This window comes from Stylophora pistillata, chromosome 9, assembly GCF_964205215.1.
Source record: "Stylophora pistillata chromosome 9, jaStyPist1.2, whole genome shotgun sequence".
In the NCBI taxonomy this organism is placed as follows: domain Eukaryota; kingdom Metazoa; phylum Cnidaria; class Anthozoa; order Scleractinia; family Pocilloporidae; genus Stylophora; species Stylophora pistillata.
This window is the reverse complement of record NC_142527.1, coordinates 21,234,383-21,257,891: the sequence shown is the minus strand read 5'-3', so window position 1 is coordinate 21,257,891 and position 23,509 is coordinate 21,234,383. Positions and strand designations below refer to the sequence as shown.

Sequence of the window (23,509 nt, the reverse complement as noted above, 5' to 3'; positions counted from 1 at the left end):
TCTCTTATCACTGAATAAAGGCTGATAGTTTCTAAAGAAACTATTTGGGGCTGCGTCGGTGGGGGTAACGAAATAATTTGGATATATCAACAAAGTTGAAATGGTAAATTGGCCGCCGTAACGATTACAAAGGCTGACGTTTCGAGCGTTAGCCCTTCGTCGAAGCGAATAGAGCTAGGAATTGTGGGTTGTGTGCGCTTTTAAAGGCAGAAAATGGAGCTACGTTATTGGTGGGAACATGGCAACGAGAAAAACACGAACAAATTAGTGGAATGAAAAGCGTTCGTTGATCCCTTAAAAACTTTAAATTACTTCAAAACGATCCAGAGACAAGCACTATCTTTTTGCAGCCTCCGCTCATTTCATTCAAACGCGACAAAAACATAGGCAATTTTTTTAGTCAGAAGTTCTTTTCAGACTGATGACCAACCAGGCACTTTTAAATGCACTCGTGCACGATGCAAAACGTGTCCTTTCATTCACAACACTGATAAAATATCGGGACCCAAACGATCCATTAAGATCACCGATCACTTCACGTGCACCTCCGTCAATGTAATCTATTGCATAACTTGCACTTATTGCAAAAAGATATACAGGCAGAAGACTAGGTGACCGATTCCGAGAACACCTTCAGTCGCGAGGTGGAAAAGAATGACAAGGACACATCGACACCAGTCGCTAGACACTTTAATTTACCTAATCATTAATGAGTTTAATGATATATTACAATGATATATTACAATATTATAAAAAATTAATATGCACTGCCCGCAGTTAGCAAAGGCTAGTCGAGGCAACATATGGCAATCCGCGGTCTTTCCTTACACTTAGGTGGCACGAAAAGCCGTAAAACTCTTGAACAAAAGCTCATCTCCTAAACCGGCAGTCTACATCCCACAGGGATGAACGAACGCTTTTCATTCCACTAATTTACTCGTGATTTTCTCGTTGCCATGTTCCCATCAATAACGTAGCTTTATTATCTGCCTTTAAAAGCACACACAACCCACAATTCCTCTATTCGCTCCGACGAAGGGCTAACGCTCGAAACGTCAGCTTTTGTAATCGTTACGGTGGCCAATTTACCATTTCAACTTTGTTGATATATCCAAATTTTCTCGTATCAACATTGTTATCCCGATGAGCGGAACTCGTCGGGATAACTCCGATTTGTTATCCCAATAACTCGTCGGAACTCCGATTTCGCTTCTTCGTAGTTCCGAACCCATTTGTCGTTCATTGCACTAAATGAATGAGGGTCCAGTTTTTCGTTAGTCATGATAGAAGCAATATAAGCAAGGTTTGCAAACATTGAAAAACAAAAATTACATAAAGTTAAATAGATAATGGAATAAATCACATAAAATAAGATAGGAAAAATGAAAGAAGACAAGAAAGTAGAAAAAGTGAATCATTCACAACCTAAACAATGAGCGGAAACCAAATAAGCAGATAGAAAAAAACAGATAGAAAGTTCAAATAAGGCACCAATAGTCTTACGAAAATGATAAGAATAAAAATGGAAAAAGAATAATCATAATATCAGCGCTTGTTTTTTCCAAAGTAGACGAAAATGGGCGAACAGTGTTTCCGTTTCCTCTTTTCTCATTGAATGTTTGTTAAAAATGCATGATGGGTAGAAACTGGACATCGCGCATGCGTAATACGAGCACGTGTTCATATGATGTCACGACGGGCTCAAAGAAGGAAAACTTTTTTATTTGTGTGGACTGATGGGCTTGTTGTATTCGCGTGTTAGAACTCCAGAACGACTTTGAATGAACTAGTAATTTGAAATATTGGACAAAATTTTAATACAGTTATTATTGAAACTCCTAAAAACGCGATTTACCACGACGAACTCACACATAAACATCAAGAACTCTCCGGTCCGCGCCAGACGTAAGCGAGCTGCTTGCGGTAAAATGGCAATTAAATGTCTGCATTCTGACCATTCGTCTACGGATGATCAGGTCAAATATCAGAAGACTCAGGCTGAAGAAGATCAAAAATTTAAAGAAAGTGAAGGTAAGGACTAAAATTGGGTGAGACATTGCTGTATACTAATTAACAGTAATGTTTGTTTACTATTTGTCAGAGGACTGTCATGAACCCCTAACGGAAGTGATATACCTATCATGATCTGGCTTTCATCCTTTTCTTTAGTGTATTTAACCTTACGTCAATCCGTATGTCAAATGTTTCACTCTTTTTCCCTTTCTTTTAAGAATTTGGTCGCCTATGTATCCTTATTTCGTTATTTTTCTTTGTTGATAAGTTGTGTTAAGTTGGCTCATTGAATTGTATACCATTTTTTATTTTTAATTTTAGTATTTTGAAAGCTTTTGTTTCCTTTTTTTTTTTAAGTTGGGTCAATTCCAAGTCTTGATAGTATCATGTACAAGCCATTCTATGAGTCAACTTGAAATTAAAGTGCAGATGAAGCCAGATCAGTTTGATCTTCTTAAATTTTCTCTGTGATCTTTTAAATACAAACAAGTGAGACTGAAAATCTTAGTATTATAATTGAGAATCATTATGTGCATGGGGGTAAACATTAAGATAAACACCAACAAATACAACAAGCTAAGAGAACAAAACCAGGTTTAGCCAAAACTGAAGGTTTTCTTATTACAGTAACTTTAATGTAACTGGCTATGGTTTCTTTGGTTCTGAATTTCTTTTTACTTTAAGATATGGGAGGTTCTCAAGTAGTCTCTGGAATGTGTGTAAAATGAATCTTTTCTAATTGGATTTTATATTTTGTACATATGAACAAAGAAAAGTTCTCATAACACAAAAATTTCTGGCCAGTAAAATTTTTATGCTAGCCTACACCAGAAGTATATTAAGTAGTTAAAGTTACACCAGGGTTAAAGTTTAAGAACTGTTTTATTTTGATGTTTAGGTGCTGATAATGCTGGTGTTTTATATGTCCTACCCCATCTTAAGCATGACTGGTATCAGAAGGTGAGTTTTAATCAAAACAAATTCAAAAATACTCTAAGGAAAGTATGGAACTACCGTCTGAAAAGGATTATTTTTTCTTCATGTTTTTAGGGTACAACATGCATCTACCATGCATGTAATGTGTATGTATACATTTAACATGCATGTAATATGCATGTAGTTTTGATTCCAGTATGCAATATTTCTGGCTGTTTTCTAAGTTTGTGAGATGATTTTATTTTTTCATTTTGAAACATCATTCATTACATAGAGGTAAAGATACACTGAATCAGGGCTTGACACGGACTTTCAACTTCCTGGACAAGTGGCTAGTGACAATTTCAGTTTGTTTATTGGCCAAACTGGCAAGTGGAAATCGAAAACCATTAGCCAAAACTGAATTTCTACTAGTCTATGGCTAGTTAGCTACTATTGGTGTCGAGCCCTCCTGAATGAATTTGATTTTTGTTTGAGAAAATCAACGTTTAACCAGCAATTCTAGAAAGTGAGCAACATATTGTTTTAACATGAAGAAGTACTATAACCAATGAGGTGTATAAGGCTCTTTAATTTTTCTTTTATTTTAGAGTCTGAATAATGAAAAAAATATATTTCTCAGATTCTTGTATCTTGTAAGCTAAAGTTTCTTCCAGTCCTCTCCTTTCCTCTCCACTTCAAAGTAACTATAGGATTAATTCTAAGTTTATGACTGAGTTGAAACTACTTGTGGGGTTAGCATTTCTTTGCTCCCAGAAAGGGATTTTAGCTCCACAACATGTAAATTTATTACTTGCTTTTAATGATAATCGTTTTCATAAACATAAGAAATGACATCATCAAAACCCTAACCAGGGTCCTTATGGTCCATTGCTACTGTGGAAATACATGCTACTCAAGTCCCTGATAAAGTGAATTGAATGTTAAGTGTATTATCAGATAACAAAATTGTGTGTATATAGGTATTTAGGTGTTTATGATCTGTTATAACTGAATTAATGGTGGTGTAGTTTCAGATAAAAAAATTGTGTGTACATGTTAGTATTTATGGTCTGTAATACATCTATTGCATGACCCTCAAGGATATATATAGTAGTTGGAAACTTTGAAGAGAATCTACTAGAAAACTATATTAGGAAATAGAAATTAAAGTAAAACTGAAACATAAAGGTAAGGAAGAAAGGAGTGGAAACCTTAAGAGAATAAAACTTGCAGGAATAGTCCAAGTCAGTTATAGTCCAAGTCAGTTATATGACTATGTTTTTTAACTAGATGCAATCCTAAACATTCTGGAGTGTAGTTGAACCCCACTAACTCAAGCTTGGTGAACTCAACCCCCTGGTAACTCAATCAAGATCCAATTTCCCTTGACCCCTTTCAGTCATTTACCATCAGCTTAAACTTGAACCTTTGCTAATGAACTGGCATCATTTTTCCCCCTCTGGAGTTTCAAGAGTTAGTGGAGTTCTACTATAATTTATTTTGGAGCTTAACAAGAGCCAATTGTTGACTGAAGACTGATTCTGTATGCTGTTTTGTTACATGTCTTTGTTGTTTTCTAACTTATGGAATTTCTTGGTTTTTAAAACAACAATTGACATGCACTTTGTGTTGTTGTATCTTTCTGTTTCTCTCAGGGTGAAGTTGTTGTTGTCCATTTGTATATTAAAAATTTTATCATGCTTGATACAGTCCTTTATGAAGATGAAATTCAGGTTAAATTTTCCACCAGGTTTGTTGGCATATTTTATTGATTATGTGCATTTGTTGGTGATCCTGTAGATACATTGATGCAGTTTTTTCCTTAGTTCAACTTATTTGTTCTTATCTTGGGTAGGGTGCGGAACATTATGTTTTTAAAAATGATGAACCGATTGATGGTTAAAATTTTACTGCAACATACAGTTTTGCTAATTTCCATATACAGTACATACTATACATTTCCTTGTACATGAACTTATTTTTGAGAAGTATAGAATGTTTGAATACATCATACCTTTGTTTTGATTAACTCTGAATGAGAGTTAAGTCAGCATTTTTACTTTTAATGAACTTTCGGGTGAAAAAGAAGAGTAAACCAGCTAAAAGATTAAATTCTCTCTATTTAGATGAGAACCAGATGTTTAGACTCAGCTTAGAGCATTTGTAAAAATAATTATCATAAACATATGGTTTTCAAGAAAATTTTTCCCAAACCTTTTCATCAATTAGCTATGGAAAATGGTGTTGTTGTTTGCCAGTTGATGTAAACACTTCTGATGTTGGTTGCAATGTTTCCTTGGTAATTTTGCTCTCTGTTGAACTCTATCAATTAATTTGTTTTACTGAATCAATCCAAAGGAATGAAGCATTTCTGAAGATGTACTCTGGTACATCGGAAAAGACTTTGTTTTCATGGAATCTTCAACTCAGGTTTGCCACAGATAATTGCAAGAAATTTATGTTTTTTTGTAAACTTTTTGTTAACCCATTAATCCCTTAGCAGCGCTCTAAGCTGCGACCATTTTGGTCGCCATGGCAAGTGAAAAAAATATTTGGCGACTAAAATTCTGGCGAAAGTCGCCAAGTGGCGACCAACAGATTAAAAGAGAAACTTACTTGAAAAATTATCATCAATAGGACGAATTTAATCAATAGTACAAGGGGGGCGACTAAATTTTTTTTATGCCAACCATTTTACAATTGAAGGTCACCAAACAGTGACTTTTTGAAGAATTGAGCTTAGAGCGCTGCCTAGGGTGACTGGCTTGCATGCACATGGAAGGTGATGGAAATAAATAAAATGATCACAGATTTTAAGAATCTCCTGATACTCAAACTTTGGGGAGAATATGAAAACCAATTTTTGGTTGCAAAGTGTAAAAACTTGACTCTGATTTATTCTAGTGCTGTGTATTTTGAACTCTTCCTGTTATTTTTTAATCATAGCCTGCCCACAAGTAGTTTTGTTTTTACTTGGAACCTCTGATGCCTACATGTGCATGTAGACATCATGTACACCTGTAGTGTGATTAAAAACATCTCCTGTCCTGTATTGTTTATTCACATATTAATTACCTATCACTGACAGCAATTTAAGAACATTTTTTCTTTACATGTAATGATGTTGCCCCAACTAGTACTGGACTCGATACTAACTTTTCATCTTGCTAGCCAAGTGGCTTGTGACAACTTAGATGTTACAACAATTTCAGTTTGTTTACCAGCCAAACTGGCTGGTGGAAATTGAAAACCACTGGCCAAAACTGAATTTCTACTACATAGTCTGTGGCTAGTTGGCTACTGTCAGTGTTAAGCCCTGCTAGTAGTCATTCAGTGATGGTTAAACCAAATTCACATTATAATACATTTAACATTATTCAACGATTATGATTCTATCTAATAACAAAGGAGAAATTTTGTTATTCTAGTTTCTATTTTGAGTATTATTACGTCACCTTTAAATAAAAATAAGCCACTCTTCAATAATAATTATAATAATAATAATAATTATAATGATAATAACACCTTCATTTAGACATGTTAATGTTTAAAGCTGAACAGCTTGTGGGGTTGTGTGTAAATCCAAATAAACCCTAAATGAAATAAATTCAAATGATGGTGGTTTTTGAGGAGAGGGGGAAACCAGAGTACCTGGAGAAAAACCTCTCAGAGCAGATTAGAGAACCAACAAACTCAATCCACTTATGACGCCGGGTCTGAGAATCAAACCCAGGACACATTGGTGGAAGGCAAGCACTCTCACCACTATGCCAACCCTACTCCCCCTAGAGAAACAGCCTAGAGACACATACCGTGGTCAGTATGGACAAATTACGTATGTTATTTACACAAAACACGTGCAAACTTAATAATTTGCAGACAAACGTAACAAAAAGCCAGCAAACTTAACAAAATGTGTACAAACTTAATAATGGACATGCAAACTTAACAAAATGCGTACAAACTTAATAGTGGACATGCTAACTTAACAAAATACGTACAAACTTAATAATGGACATGCTAACTTAACAAAATGTGTACAAACTTTATGACAGGCATGCAAACTTTAAAAGTAGAACGCAACTTTAAAGTGAAACACATACAAACCAAAAATGAAACGCATACAAAGTTAAAATGAAAAACATGTAGACTTATTTGCGTATGTTCTATTTTAAGTTTGCGTGCGTGTTTGCTCTTAAGTTTTTAGGCGTTTCATTTCAAGTTGGTGTGCATTTCATTTTAAGTTTGTTCGTCTCATTAAGTTTGTGCATGTTTTATTAAGTTTGTGTGTCTCATTTTAAGTTTGTGTTTTCAATTTTAACTTTGTACGCTTTTCATTTTTAGTTTGAATGCGTTTCATTTTAACTTTGCTTGCTATTTTTAAAGTTTACATGCCTGTCCTAAAATTTGTACACATTTTGCTAAGTTTGTATGTCTTTTATTAAGTTTGTACGCATTTTGTTAAGTGTGCATGTTCATTATTAAGTTTGTACACATTGTGTTAAGTTTGCATGTCCATTATTAAGTTTGTACACATTGTGTTAAGTTTGCATGTCCTTTAAGTTTGTTAGTGCTTTTTATACATGTAGTTTGCGTGCATTTTATTAAGTTTGCTGGTTTTCTGTTAAGTTTGTCTGCAAATTATTAAGTTTGCATGTGTTTTGTGTAAATAACATACGTAATTTGTCCATACTGGCCACGGTAGACACAGCCTAGAGAGACAGCCTAGAGAGACAGCCTAGAGACACAGCCTAGAGACACAGCCTAGAGACACAGCCTAGAGACACAGTTGGTGGATTGTTCCGAATGCAAGAGATAATGATTTTAGTTTTGGCATGTTGTTAACGTTTTCAACAATTTTGTCTTGTTCTTTCTCTGACTATGCAGCGAGAAAGTTGATCTGGAAACTTCAAAGAGCAGAACGTCAAAAGCCATTATTGAGTTATCGTTAAAAAAGACAACCCCCAACCGATGGCTTGGCTTAACACCACCACATATCCCAGGTAGTTAGATATCCAGGCTTAATTTTTATCCTGCAGTCCTGACAGGTATATTTTTGGGGAGCAAGTACTTGGTATTTTGTATTGAAAATTTTTTCCATTATCATAGAAAATGACAAGAATTTTTCACCTCCTTGGTGAGCTCCAGCTGTTGGGAAAATGGTGCTTTTTAAGTAACAAAAAGATGCCATGTTGTTGTGCATCTGTTCAGTAATACATGTCCATTAGATCACAGATGATGTCAAAATGTGGTGGAAACAGAATGTTGAGTTGCACACAAGGTGCAGTGGAGTGTGTCTTCTGAATCTTTAATATTCTTACCACATTTTGATGGCTTCTGTGATCTATTATTATACAGACCCACAAACAAAATGGAATCTATTTCTTTTATATCATAAAAAAAAAGGAAATGTTAATGGTGACCTCTTCTGTGAATTTGTCCTCCAATAGATCATTTAAGTGAGAACTAACCAAAATGTGTGTAAGATTTAGCTTATGTTATACTGGTAGCTGATTTTTGTTTTCGAGAATTTACCTTCTGAATTGTCCACTTAAATTTACCCTGCTATAAATCATGTTGACTAAATTGTCTTCCAAAAGTTTATTATGGATGTTGTTGTCATAATGATGACTTGAGTTAAACTCAAGTGAAAAACCCCCTACTAAAATGTCACTTTTTTCATTAATTTATTCAGAAAATATAAAGGACAGTAATTCATCAATCGATAGGCCCTTCAAACAACTAGTTAAAATCCCAAACTCAGATACAGGGTCACTGTCCAAAGAACCAATGACAAATGGAATTCATGAGCATTCTAATAGTGAAGAGAACACTGAGGCTGCTCTGCCTAACGAATCAACGAAAAGCATACCTATGGAAGATAAAGAAAATGTTGGTGAAGAAGTTGCTGCTAGACCTGAGGAAAAACTACTTCAAGGTGGGCATGCTGAGACACTAAAAGAAAGTGACTGTCCTCTGACAAGTGGGTCTTTTGTGTCCGAGAATCCTTGCAACTCCTGTGAAACTTCAGATAGGGAAAGTGCCAACTTAGATTTTGCTGAGGAATGTATACCAGGAGCTGTGGATAGTGATGACTTAACAGAAAATTGTGATACAAAAACTGGATTGCAATCTCAACCACAGGCAAAAGATAGTGTAATTAGAACTCCATATGTACACACTGATTCATCAAATGGGCAAGTAACTTTAGACAAACCTGTTGAAAAAGAAGAAACAGAACAGGATATGTACTCTCAGGTTCAACATGTGGCAGGGACCTCTACTGCAGAAAGCCTGACAACTTCATTCAGTACTCTTTCCACTTCTGTGCAACCTAGTACATCAACTTCGACCCTTCCTTCTGTGTCACCATTTGACTCAAATTTTAGTTCAGCAGGGGAAGGAACTGTACCTCCACCACCTCCAATTCCACCACCTCCTTCCTCGCACACACCTGCTGTGCGTGGATACAGTGATGGCCAAGTGAAGACTAGAGTTATGGGTGGAAACAACAGTAATATAAATCACCTTCCGTTCAGTGATGCCATTAAAGCAGCAGCGTCCAAGGGTACCAGCAGCAGTAGTTTTGATGATGATGATGATGATGATTATTATTCTGATCAGGAGTTGTCCTATGTTGGCCTCACAGGGTTGGAAAACTTGGGAAATACCTGTTACTTGAACTCCATAATCCAATGCTTAGCTAACACAAGACCCCTTAGGGACTTCTTCCTTTGTAAGTTTTAACAATATTTTATATGATTTGTAATCTTCAAAAACTGGTCTTGTGCCACAACTGCCACTCGACATCATTTTGAGTTTCATGGCATGAGTTATCAGCATGTGACGGTCTGTCTTTGTGAGATACTTCTTTTTCACTGGGTCTTTCCTTAAGAAACAACTCTGATCAGGGCTCACACCCAAAGCTCTTGTTGCAGACTGCAACAGGCTGAGCAATGAGTAAATGCATCTCATGCATACAGAACACTTGGACAATGTATGTTACTTGGTCAGTGCTGGTATTTTTGGCATCTGACGATTCTTTCAAATCGATAAAGGCCAACTTAACAAAGGGAGAGTCATGTTCAAGTCTGTATTATCTTGCACATGTGATTGTCAGTTTTTTTCTTTCATCTTAATTTATTTCACATTCAGATGAACAGTTTAAAGAGGACATTAACACAGAGAATCCTCTAGGGACTGGAGGAAGGCTTGCTCTCATTTTTGCTGACCTAATGAGAAACTTGTGGTCTGGAAAAGACAGATCATTATCACCATATAAACTAAAGGTAACAAAAAATTAAATTATATGTGCATCACTGCATCCTTAGACATGATCATTTGTTATATCTGGGTAGATAATTGCCATCCCTTGGAAACTAGTCACATTTTTGTTGTTTTTTATTCATGTGGCTGCATGCAATCATGAATGGTAGATTGTTGAAACTGAAAGAACAGGGTGCACAGACATGACTGTGGCAAGCATTTGAAGAGTAGTTCTTTGTCATCTGAATGATTATTGTTTTTTACTGTAGGGAATTGTGGGTGAGAAAGTCTGTCAGTTTAAAGGGTTTATGCAGCAGGATGCTCAGGAATTCATGGCCTTTTTATTGGATGGCCTTCATGAGGTAAAAGAAGAAAAACGTTTTTTTAGTAGGTGTAGAAAAGCTGTTGCTCTGTTAGTAAAATGAATGTTTAATCGCAAACCTATAATTATTGTAGATAAACTCAAAGAAACAGTTACAACCATTTGCTCTAGAACCTACATAACTTGTGACTATTAACATGTGTTGGGTATTTGTTAGGATCTTAACAGAGTCAAGAAGAAGCCCTATGTAGAAGAGGTGGAGGGAGCAGGGAGGCCCGACACTGAGGTTGCAAATGAAGCATGGAGAAGATACAAGAGCAGGAATGACTCAGTGATTGTAGATTTATTCCAAGGACAATTGAAATCCAAACTCACTTGCCCAGTGTGTAAGAAGGTTAGTCAGGGGAAAGGTGGAGTTGATTGAAGAAGACTTCGACAATCTTAAAGTGCGTGAAAGTTGCACAAAAAAAAAAAAAAAAAAAAAAAAATTCCAGGAAAATACTGCGATTCATTTCCAAGTTTGATTTGGAAGTTTGGATGGGAGGCTGCTACCAAAATAATATTTGTCTGAATTATTTCCATGTGTCATGCAGGTGGCAGTATTGTAAAATCAGACAAAGTTCTTGGGGAAATTTTCTTGTCAACATCTCTGTTTTAATGATCAACTGTCCTCACTTGTTGTGGGTAAATGCAAATTCAGATCTTTTAACTTCTTTAGATGTAGGGTTAACATGTGTTAACAAGTTCAAAATTAGTCCAAGATGACTCGTTTTGCGTTCAACATATATAAGTCGTTTAAAGCCTTTCTGTGTCACTTTAGTTCATCTCTTGCTACCTTTAATTCAAGGCGCACTTTAGTCTATGATTAACATAACAGATCTAGAACTCAGTTTTACAAGATTGTAAACATATAATCAATTATTAATTATTTTTTATTTTTTGTCCCTAGATTTCAATAAAATATGATCCCTTTATGAATCTGTCCGTACCACTGCCAAAAGATCAGAAAAAGCTGCCTGTGTATATTTTCTTCAAAGATTACAACAAAGTTCCTCTCAAGGTAAAGGGAGAAGGGGGGAATGTTAAGGTTAGCTCAATTGGTTAGAGCGCTGGGTTGTGTTTTGCGGTAGGTCGAGGGTTCGAGCCCTGGCCTGACCAATACTCAAGGTCTTAAAATAACTGAGGAGAATTTGCTACCTTTCGATAATCAAGAAATGGATAGATATTCTAGTCTACGCGGACAAGGACGAATAAACCGTAAGCCCCGTTTCCTACAGGGTTAGGGGTAGGAGACGTTCATTTCTCACGCACGAGATTACTGTATGGTGGATGTCCTCCCCTGGGTGGGATGGGTGGGTGTTGGCCTTCAAAAGCCCCTATGGGGAGTGGTCAATTAACCTATGTATGTGTGTATATGTGTGTGTGTGTGTGTGTTTGTGTGTGCGTGTGCGTGTGCTTGCGCCTGCACGTGCGCGTGTGCGTGTGCGTGTGCGTGTGTGTGTGTGTGTGTGAGGTTAAAAATTGTTCTGGATTTATTATTTTAGAATCAAGCTGGCTTGAATAAGTTAAAACAAAGTAAAAAAGAAGTGACACGTACATTTCTGGCATTTTTTGTTTCTTTGTCTGTTCGTTTTTTTCAATCGATGTACATTTTTTGAATTGGTTTATTAGTTTCAAACTTTTTTGTCATTTGCAAACTACTTTGATTTAATTTTGTTGATCTGTTAGTATTAGCCCTTGAGTTTTTAGAATAAAATCAGTCTTTTAATGTCCTTTGTCGTTGTTTAAAATAATCTGTACAGTTCACAGACAAAAGGATAATTCTTTTCTATGTGTCCATTTTAGATTGGGGTGAAAATAGCTTTGGGCGCTAGTATCGAACAGTTCAAGTGTGCTGTAGAAAGATTTACTGGAATTCAGCCTGATAATGTAAGTGGCCTTTTCTGTAAGCGTGCATACTGTTAAACCGACTGGGTGCACTATTTTTTAGGCGATTGTTATTTAGAAACGTTCTTATAGAGAAACCCTAATGGTCTTTGAACTAATTTGCGGACAATTTTTAAAAGTGTTAAACCATCTCAGTGTATCAAAGGGACAAAGCATGTAAAATTGCATAAGATGTCTCTCCTACTAGGGGTTAGCCCTGTTGCAAGTTAATGAATCCTCTCGTATCGGGGGCATTTCAGTTGGCAAAAAAACAAACAAACAAACAAAAAAACCTAAAAGACAAAAACAAAAACAAGAACATTGAAAAGCTTTCTTTCTCCCATAGGCCATTTGTTTCAGGACAGTAATTTCTCATATACTGTAAAGTAATATGCCCTGTTTGTTACTAATGTCACACAGATGAGAGTTTATGAAGTCTTTAGTGGCAAATTTCACCGCGCATTTGACAACGGAACCAGCTTGTCTTCTGTGATGTCAACTGACATAATAGTTGTGTGAGTACTTGTATTTTACTCATTCTCATATTTGTAAAGTATTGCAATGTGGTGGTTGGTTATATATTCCCTTAGCTCCGGTTGGAGCATAGGCCATTAACCACTTCCGTCCTCCATCGGGTTCTGTCCTGGGCAAATCTTCCTAAAGTGGCCCAAGTGTGGCCCCAGTTTCTCATTTGGGACTCTACACCTCTTCTCCAGGAGTTCCTGGGACGACCCCTCTTTCTCTTGCCCTGAGGGTTCCAACGTAGTGCCTGCCGGGTGATGTTGTTAGCCGGTTTCCTTAGGATGTGACCTATCCATCTCCACTTTCTCTTTGAGATCTGAGTTATGATTGGTTCCTCGCCTGCTAATTCCCACAGCATCTCGTTCGTTACCCTGTCAGTCCAACTGATTTTTAAAATTCGCCTAAGGTGGTTGGTTGCTAAGGGGAAAAAACATGGATCTGCTTGAGGTTAGAAGAGGTCTACAACAGTGAGAGAATGTAAAAAAATTATCGATGTATTGTGAAAATGACGCCCAAGAAATAAGTGTGATCGTAAGGTGTTTTTCGATAATACTCGAATTTTCTTACAACTCTTTGATCGCCAAAAGATTTGTTGATACTGTGCTTGTGCCATAGCAGGAAGCGGGAAGCTTTTCGCAGAGTAGAAACGCCGGAATTTTGCAGCAGAATATCTACACGTTTGTGTTTATTATTATTATGTTTATTTCGTCGCAGTTACGAAGTGCTCAGCGAAGAGGAGGCAGGCGAACCAGTGTATGAAGTACCAATCATACAGGTATCACCTCTAAGTTCCGAAAGCTAACCCTCCTGATCTATTATAATAGATTTCTCTGTAGCGTATGCTTGAGAAGACTCAATCTTCCCGAAATTTTAACTGTTTTAACATACTATGTCCACAGGGCAGTGCAATAAAATCGTAAATGGAGGAGGCCTAAGTATAGTATTACGCCAAATCTTTCACAGGATGTTGCTTTTGAGGGAAATTGACTAAACGCAAGCTCCTTCACAGTTTTTTTTTTTTCCATTCTCTCTTTCCCTTAAGCCTCTAGGAGAACAATTTAACGATCTCGCGAGTTTGGTCGTAGGGAGAAAAGACCAAAAAGATAACACAACGGCAATGAAACTAAAGGGCACATAAAAATGGATTGTTGGTGGCTTATTCATTCGAGAGAGAGTTTCCTTTAGATGCAGTAAAACGCAGAGTTCGACCAGGTTTTATATTTATTTCCTATTTTTTGTTTTTGTTGTTGTTTTCGTAGAGAACAGTGTGTCCACGAGTGGTGCCCTCTCATTGTGCAAGCTGCTACAAGCATCCGGGACACAATGAAACACTACGGAGATGCACTCAGTGTTGGGGGATAGGATATTGTAACATGTAAGTAAAAAAACAAATGTTTTATCACCATACTTCACTGCGTGTCGAGGTAGTACCTTCTTTTCCATGGTGTGTCCTTCGTACGCTTCATTTTCACGCGTGAGCAGCGCACGCGCGGGAACAAAATAGCAGCTTCTATCACGGCGTTCTCGTGCGCTTGCGGCGGCTGGCGTTTTTAGCCGGTGACTCGTTTTTGAAGCGTTAACTTCTACTACGTAGAAGTAAAGGAGTTGTAATGATCTGAAAGGAATGTCAACCTTTTGCTGGGTAGTGACTTTTTTGTGTTTGTTTACTCAACTGAAAATTCTCTGGAGAGGACAGTTATTCTGATAATGTACCAAAGCTCGCTAGGGATGTAGATCGTGATTTTATCGTGAACGAGCGTGGTAACCCCTCGCGTGCGAGGGGATAGGGATACATGTAGAAGATGGGAGGGGAGGTGAGGGGAGGGAACGTGATGCGAGGAGAAAGAAGTCATTTTATCATAGCATTCTTTTGTGTATTATGCAGGCAATGCCAAAAAGATCATTGGACAACTCATAAAAAGACATGCAAAAGGGTACCTCAACCCATTGGATTACCCTTCGTTATCAGCATTCCTGCTTCAAAAGCCACCTTCAAACGACTTCAAGTTATGGCGGAAGAGTATGCTAAGTATGTCGAATCTTGATAATTTCAGTTCTTTTCTTTTTGTTTTGTTGTCGTCGTTGTTTTTGCATTGCACTGCACTGCATCAGCTGTTATAATTTTCAGCTCACCCGAAATTGAAAGGGCGCAAACGTCATGATATTCATTCGTAATTTCCAGTCTTTTCTATTGAATGATTAGGTATCTCAGGTTTAGCTACACAGTACGAAAAGATATTTTTTCACTTAACTTAACCAAGATATTGCATTCAGTGAAATTTGTGTTTTTTGTGCGTTTGAATGTTTGTTGATTGGTTTGTTTGTTTTTTTTTCGCGGCAGGTATTCAGTAATTGTTCAGCCCGGTGATAGCAGCCCGCCGACCTCGCCAACAAATGTTGACAAATCGACCCCAAGCGAGGACTCCGGTGAGTTAAACGACGAGAAAATTGTTTTATTTGTGGGTTAAAATGTTGCCTTATCATCTGTTCCAGCATGGTCTCCGGTGCAAAACCTCTACCACTGAATTCTAGTGTATCTGTCAATCGCCATGCGTTTCTTTGAGTCATCATGTACGAGATAACTTTCCGTCAACAGTGTTCTACCCAAAGGAATTACTTATATATAGAAGGGCGCTGCCTTGTGAGTAGGCAGTACCCTAATAAAATTTAGGGCCGAAGGCCCGAAGCTCTGGGGGGGGGGGGGGGGGGGGTCCGGGGCATGCTCCCTTGGGAAATTTTTAAAACTTGAATCTCCCAGGAGCACATTTTCCTGCAATCTGTACAAGACCTCTTCTTGCAATGATGCATACGTAATCTAGTTTTAGTTAAAAAAAAAAAAAAGTGGTACTCTGGGAGAATTTAATTACTTTAATACACAGCTGTAGCTACATCAAAACAATACTGTTGTTTTTTAGAGCCTCCTTCCTTCTTAAAGTTACAAGTTGGCTCAAACTTTACGAACTCATCAAGAGAGAAACTGACAACATTTTTGAAGTTTATGATAACTCAAAGTCAGAGCCGTAATCAGAATCTTTAGCATCCAAATCTGTTAGCTCCAAGGCTTTGGAGGTTTCCTCTACTTCTTCCTCAATAGAAAAATTACTCACTGTCAGAGTTACCAGGAGTTTCGAAATATCGAATATTCCAGACTGCACGATTCCAATGATGACATTCTGCGGCAGCATCTATCAAAGCCGAAGCAGATTTTCACGTTTAGAATTTTTGATATGTTAACGCTTTCGAATGCGTTTCTTGACTTTATCTTGAATGAAAATTAAATTGGAAGAAAGTTTCTTCCAAGTTTCTTACAACTGCTCGGAGTATATAAGCTTTGAAAACCAAGAAAATACTAATGAACAAAGGTTGATAGTTTCTAAAGAAACTGTTAGGCGCTGCGTCTGTGGGGGTAACGAAATAATTTGGATATTTGAGCGTTAACCCTTCGTCATTCGCTCCGACGAAGGGCTAACGCTCGAAACGTCAGCTTTTGTAATCGTTACGGTGGCCAATTTACCATTTCAACTTTGTTGATATATCCAAGAAAATACGAGCTTTATATTGAGACGCACGTGTTAGCTGATAAGCATCTTTTACGGCGACATTCTACTCTTGTTGTTTATTTCACATTTTGAATTGTACTTCAGACAAAGTATTACATGAACAGTTTAAGGAATGGAAAGCAAAGGAAGCATTGTTACTGAACGTAATTTCTCAAAAAAGAGAACCATTCTTCCGAAAACCAGAAAACATAAATTTAATTTTCTGGGTCAGTGCTCTTCATTTTTCATATGCAAACTAGTGCTTGCGTGTTTCCCTCAAAGGAAAGTGTAAACATTACAAGATTGATGAAATGCTGAAAACTAACCTTTTGACTTCCAGCCCTGTATGTAAATGACAAAAAAGAATCCGGGAGGCCTTGAGTTTTTCTTTTGCTTGTCATGATAACTCCACAGAATGCATTTGCTTTAAACGTGTACCACGTTAGCCAATTAGGCACTTAAAAAACTCGATTAACACGCAGCGCCTTTCTTGTCAAAATACAAGCTATTTTCACGATCTTGTGGCAAGTAGTTGATAAATAAGTGCAGAAAAAAGGTTTTAAACCTACAAGGAAGGGTAAATATTTAGTTGAGGTTGATAATTTTTTTTCTTGACGACTTTCTTGTTGATTTCGTACTTGAAGTAGCCGGGTACTCTGTTTTAGGTAGACAGGTACCGGTACCCGGGGCCCGGCTTCTAATAAAAACCCTGCATGTGGCCCACATGGTATCTGAAAGGCTGCCACTCGTATTCAACCGAATCCTTCATCTTCCCATTACATAAACCCGTCCCCCTTGCCAAGGCATTGACGAAATCGTTTGAATTCTTTCTTTAGGCGTTACCTGTGTGGTGGGTCCCCCTAAAGGCAACGTGCCCAAGTTCTACGTGAAGCCTGTCACAGCTTTTGGAGATGCTGTCATTGGACAAGAGGGAAATCGCCTTTCAGATGAAGGTACAGTTGAAGCATTTGTAAAGAGCGTGGGAACAGGGAAAACTTCGCTTTCCCCACCAAGTGTCAAACCTCCGACCCTCTGATTTTGTGCTCGGCGAGATGTTTTACCCTTTGAATTACACATACCCCCTTGTCAAGGAAGGGGTAATACTAGTTGGTTCATGTGAAAAAAAAAAATAAATAAATAAATAAATAAAAAATAAAAACACCAACAACAATAACGACATGAGCAACAACAAGGGCATCATCATCATCAGCAAAGACTGGTTCATCTGCTCTTTCAGTGGTCTTTTCTTACTGCAAAATTAAAGTTTAGCATGTAAAGATGAAATAAAAAATTTTTAAAGTTAAACGGAAAAAGGGGTTCGTGTCGTACCATGTAACAATAATCTTTTTGACTACGACAGGATCAAAGCCGCTGGATTTGGGGAACAAGTACTTTTCAATTGACTGGAGGAATCATCCCCGATCACCTGAGTTTGTTGACGTGGTAGAAAAAAGAGACTGGGTATGTTACCACTCAACTTGACCCTCTGACTCCCATGAGGGACCAAGACAGAATTTCTCTTTACAATATCTATACTATATCAAGCAGGCAAGCCTTGAGAATAAAGAATTAAAAAAAAAAAAAAAAAACATCAATTAGGGTATTATTAGTCGGTCCAACAGCAAATTCTTTGAATCAACACCATAAGACCTGTCTGGAAGACAGAGAGGAGAGTTGGGGAGATCTTGGAAGGGAAAGAGGTACATGTATAGTTCTGTTACATTAACTCGCTTCGCTTTGTTTTGATTATCTGTTTCTACTCGAAAGTGGACAAGATAAACCTTACAAGGACATATGTCACATACTTTTAGATGTTAACTTCGTGTTAATTTTTTTTCAGTTATTTTCTAGGTTAGTTTATACTAGTAGATTTCGAGAATAGTTAAATATTCCTTTGCTGAAAACGCATCTTGTAAAGCAATAATTTGATGATTTCGTCCACTGAGAGCTGTTTCGTCAGTGGCACCTCACCATTGGTACATTTGTCGCACTTACTGGGCTCTTTCATTTTTATTTCAGGATTTCGTAGAACATTCGTCATACAAATCAGGGATGATTACAGGTGAATATTTGCTTTGATTCAGTAAAATTGACTCTTTTTAGTTTGGTTTATTACAAAGTTTTGTTAAATCCACTTTATTTCACTGAAGGAAATATTTTCTTTTCCTTTTTTAGAGTCGTACAGTTGTTCGTTAAACCAGTGTTTAGAGTTGTTTACAGAACCGGAGACATTGAGTGAAAACGACGCTTGGTAAGGTTTCCCCTAAAGGATGTTTCTTGAGGGTTTCTACAGGGTGATGGCTTCTACGGTTAGCGGTTGAAATTTTGGCCAATTTATGACTAACGGTCAGCTTCCTTCCTTGGTGATAAACGAAAAAAAATTACGGTTAACTTTTTTTTTTACGACAAACGGTTAAAATATTTCAGTTTTTACGCCTAATGGCCAGATCATTTGGCCGTTTTAAACACGAAGGCGCGCTTTTTAAGGAAGTCTTCCCTGGGAAGACCTAGGCTCATTTGTCACTCACCGTTGACGTGTGCGGGTTAAATTTAAATGCTGGTAGACGAACAAAAGGAGTTAATAAGATATCTATTGTTTACTTCCACCAATATGGTGGCACGAGGTAACGTGCGAACCACCTACTTCGATCTCAAATTTACCGCCACAAATAAAGACAGTTTCCATTGGAGAAAGGAAATAAAAATCTCAAAAATTCTTGTATTGTGATGAAGACATAAAACAATTTTGAGGAATGCGCCCTCTGTTCACTGCTTTGGAGTAGCTGTAGCTCAAGCTGACTTGACTCTAAGGGTTCTACATCACACGATGGTTGATTGACAAATGGTCCAGTGGGACATAAGGCTCCTTTTATAGGGCGCCTTCTTGTTTAACTTGAAGGCTAACGGTTAGCCGCATTAAGACCCTCTTGCTTTCTTCATTGCTATTTACGAAGTATATGAAATCCGCGTACGAAATTGATGGTTGTGCATGTGAGTAAGGCTTTGCCCGCTGACTTGCAGGTACTGTCCTCAGTGTAAAGCCCATCGTGAGGCCACCAAGCAGTTGTCTGTGTGGCGTTTGCCGGAGATACTTATCATTCACCTCAAGAGATTTTCCTTCCGGAACATCTTGTTTAAAGACAAGATAACTAAATTAGTCGAATTTCCGCTAAGGTTGGTGAATTTATTTGTATGTTGCACGAGAATCAGTGACATCCATGCTTTTTTTTTTACCAGGAATGTTCTGGTATTATTTCGTCTGTTGTTACTCTCGTTTTCCTGATTTAGAAGATGTTTCAGACACGTCTGGTTAGAGCCCTTCTCTTTTATAATGATGCTTGAACATGGAGTCTCTGTGGGTCAGCGGTAGAGCATTGGAGCGCGGAATCCCAAGGTCTGAAGTTCAATTCCTCATGGCGACTCAGAATTTGTCTATGTCCCACGCTCGTGATAAGCCGAAAGAACACCTTTCTATGCTTCACTTATGGTAGCTAGCTCTCTTCCGATAGTGTTTCGTACTTTTATGAGGGAAGGCAGGCGCAGCTAGTTCGCTGGTTCTTTTTGTGCTTTATGAAGCTTTTGTCACCGCTGGCAAAGCTAAATATCTCAGCTTAGAATTAAAATCACTAGACAATTTTTTTTTTCGCTGTTGTGTTAGGGGCTTGAACATGTCTAACTTCACTCTTGGTAAAGATGACAACGAAGAATCCTTGTACGATTTGTTTGCCGTGGCTAATCACAGTGGGACAGTCAGCTTTGGTCACTACACCGCATTCGGTCGGCTGGCAGAGGCGGACCATCCTACCACAGAACTGGGTCGTGATGGCTTGGGTTTGTACAAACGTTGCTTCTTTATGCTTTAGTGTTGTGTTAGAATGGATGGGGGGTGGGGGAAGGGAATCGGTGTATACTACGTGAATGGTTCAAACAAAGTGTGTGTCGAAGTCGTTGTTTCCGAAGTCAACTATGGTTCTTGTTGGATATATATCGCTCGTAAAATCCAAAACACAGCGTTGGGAAACAATTACGACAGTGATAGGTGGAGAGATTCAAAACCGCGTCTTCTCGAGCGGCAGTTCTAGCTTTAACAACAACTGCCAACATTTTTAGCTCTGGTATTTTGTAAAAATGGCACAGCGGCAGGCATAAGATGCGTTCCCTTAAGCAGTTTTGTAGGACTGAAGTAGGTCTGATAGTCACAGCTGTACGTAAAGAGCAAATATGCTGTGCCCTTGAAGAAATTGTCGTTTAATTTGCAGCTGCAACCAGATGAAGGTTTATCTGTGGATATATTTGTTTTCACAAAAATCAATTCAACTTCCTTCTTTTCACCCCACGGTACTTGGTTTTGCTGATTTTTTTTTTCCTTACTTTCACAGGTTGGCGTTATTTTGATGACCGGCATGTCACGGAGACCCATGAAGAGCGTGTCGTGTCCAAGTACGCTTACGTGTTGTTCTATAAACGGCGGCCCACTGTAAAGGATTTTGTGAAACAAGTGAAACGCCCTAAACAAGATGTTGATTCCAATATGGAAAGCCTCGAAGACGTTGACGAGAACGAGCTAGATTGAAGACAAAAAAATTGTAATATATCTTGGGTAAATGCGTCGCTAAAATTATAACCCGTAGCCCCGTCTAGATTTAGATCTTACCGTTTCCTAAAGATAAAATTATGAACTGTGGAAATAACTTTCAACAGTGAAGCTGTCTATTTCTCCAACGAGGAGATTGACAAGGCGCGGAACGATAGGGCTCGACCTAAAGTTTGAATGTCTTGGTCAGGTTTAAGGAAACGTTAATGGTTTTTAATGCAAGCTTGTAATTAAGTTCGTTTTAGGTTTTTTTCTTTGGCACATTTAGCATTTGTTTAAAAGTCAACATCTTGTCTAGCCCTGTATGCTTATCTGTACAGTTGGGGTTTTAAAGTTCGTGATATTTCGCGTCCAACTATTTTTGTACTGATGAAGGATATTTTTAATACATAGGCCTATTTGGTTCCATTAGTTCTAACTTACTCTAATTGTTCTAACTTGAAGGATTAATCTTTAATATTGTTTACAATTATCAAAACCACTCGCCACAGCCCCATAGCGCAGTTTGGCAGACTCAGGGGTAGGGGTTGCACTTTTCGAAAGGTTCCAGGTAGGATAGGGTGTGGCGTTTCTCCCAGTTCTGCTTATGAAATGGTTGCGAGGAGAAATTTACAGTAGATCTGAAAAACTGAGTTGATACTAGGATAGGGTGAGTAAAAATGTAATTTAAGTAGCAGCCCTATAACATTTACAATAAAGGAGATATTTGCAACTGCTGCTTTTGGCTCTTTTCTTTCTTTTCTTTTCTCTTCTTGGCATTTTCATTCATTGGTTCTTATTAGGTTAGACCTTCCTTCCTTCGTTTTATTAGAGAGGAGAAAGGAGAAAAATTATAAGGAAAAGAGAAGCGGAATTTAGGGGCCTAAGAAAACAATGATAATGACAATGATATTCGACATTACTAAATATATATAGATCACTCATTTATCCTTATTTATCATATGGCCTTGTAGCTAGGGGCCAAGCAGCTAAGTCTCGTATGGAAAAATATTGATACTCCAGAAAAGGGTTGTGCTATTAATGAACTTTGCCGACTATAATTCACAAGTCATCCCTTATTTTATATCAGCTATTATTATGCCAATTAATACGCTTTGCGTTAAACTCTCTTCTTTCCTAATGCATGATGTCGATAACAATTTAACCCCCCCTCTAATCTTTCTGGTTTGTTCACTCTTTCCCACCAAATACACAATCATAATACCCGATCTTCACCTGCCGGTAACTATTACATAAACTATTCTAGGCTAAATCAATATAAAAACTCATTCTTAAGGATTGGTTGTAAAATTTGGAATAGCATCCCAGGAAACTTAAGGAATCTTCCAAAAGATTTTTTCAAGAAAAAGCTAACAACAATATTATTTCAAAATCTTCAAGTTCAAGATAGTTATGTTGACTAGAACGAGTAATCAATGATGTGTCAAAAGTTAAATCCAGTTAATAGTAGTGTATATAACTTATGTATTCTTGTAGTTATTGTCATGTGTTTCTATTCCTGTATTGTTGTATTATACCGTCATTTCTGCTTTTAAATTAATGATTTAATATATAATTTCTGTTTCTTTTCTATTTACTGAATCTTTTGTTGAACCGAAATCTATGTAAGATGTTTTAGTGTCCACACACTGCCCGCCGAGACTAGCTATGCTATTTGTGGGTAGTGGTTGATTATGTTAAGTTAAGTTTAACGCCATTAGAATAAAAGAATAAAGGAATAAATAAAGGAATAATAAATCCAAATTTCAACCAGGTAAAATGATTATTTGCCTAAGCTATGCGAGAAAGTTCACCCTGTTTCGCCTCTGTTTTGGTTTTGTTTTGTTTTGTTTTTTTCCTAATAAGCCGATGGATTGTCGCCGATAGAAACAACCTTAGTTCTCAACCCAGAAAGTCGTTCTCTTTTGGTCAGTTATTCACTGTGAGAAATACATACGGGGAATTGAACGCGACCACAGTCATGTAAAGACGAACGGAAGTACAATCAGAAGGAAAACATAACAGGAAGGTGCGATTAAAGAAGCAATAGCTGAAGAAGGTTACTTCCTTTTTCGCTTCATTCCGATTGTTATTGTACCCAGTAAACCACATGCTTCAAATATGATTTTCTCCGCGCTCAAACATCACGTTATCTTCTCGCGCTCGGCTTGTACGAAGTCTAATGTTTTGGTAGTACTGATCGTCTTCTACCCGATCTTAGAAAAAAAATGTGACAAAGCACGCGGTTTTCTTGTGACCCACTCCAGACTGGGTAAGCCGTTTCGGAACGTATTGCGTGTTTGCTAGAATCACTTCTGGGAAAAACGGTATAACTAGTCCTTAAAATAATTTGGATATATATCAACAAAGTTGAAATGGTAAATTGGCCACCGTAATTTACCATTTCAACTTTGTTGATATATCCAAATT

At 37.6% G+C, this 23,509-nt stretch overlaps 1 protein-coding gene and 1 long non-coding RNA gene across 2 annotated transcripts; one reads left to right on the top strand and one right to left on the bottom strand.

Moving 5' to 3' along the window:
• Positions 1–1,687: 1,687 nt before the first annotated feature.
• On the top strand, positions 1,688–21,817 carry LOC111327342 (ubiquitin carboxyl-terminal hydrolase 19). The gene is made up of 23 exons (XM_022931499.2): positions 1,688–2,031; positions 2,912–2,973; positions 4,587–4,681; positions 5,290–5,361; positions 7,819–7,934; positions 8,627–9,667; positions 10,087–10,220; positions 10,467–10,559; positions 10,737–10,913; positions 11,469–11,579; positions 12,365–12,448; positions 12,866–12,960; positions 13,682–13,742; positions 14,227–14,342; positions 14,853–14,996; positions 15,309–15,394; positions 17,343–17,459; positions 17,867–17,967; positions 18,526–18,568; positions 18,682–18,757; positions 19,528–19,680; positions 20,165–20,337; positions 20,886–21,817. The coding sequence occupies exons 1-23, from the start codon at positions 1,929–1,931 to the stop codon at positions 21,077–21,079; spliced, it is 3,447 nt and encodes a 1,148-aa protein (XP_022787234.2). The 5' UTR covers positions 1,688–1,928; the 3' UTR covers positions 21,080–21,817.
• On the bottom strand, positions 15,816–17,136 carry LOC148723775 (uncharacterized). Its single transcript, XR_015991407.1, has 2 exons — positions 16,833–17,136; positions 15,816–16,152 (listed from the first exon to the last, which is right to left on the bottom strand). It is a non-coding gene; the product is annotated as an uncharacterized LOC148723775 (long non-coding RNA).
• Positions 21,818–23,509: the final 1,692 nt, after the last annotated feature.

Coding starts and splice junctions, on each gene's coding strand:
- LOC111327342 (XM_022931499.2), top strand. CDS start 1,929: ATGGCAATTAAATGTCTGCATTCTGACCATTCGTCTACGGATGATCAG. Junction 5,362..7,818: donor TCATGGAATCTTCAACTCAG/GTTTGCCACAGA, acceptor CTGACTATGCAG/CGAGAAAGTTGATCTGGAAA. Junction 14,997..15,308: donor ATGGCGGAAGAGTATGCTAA/GTATGTCGAATC, acceptor TTTTCGCGGCAG/GTATTCAGTAATTGTTCAGC.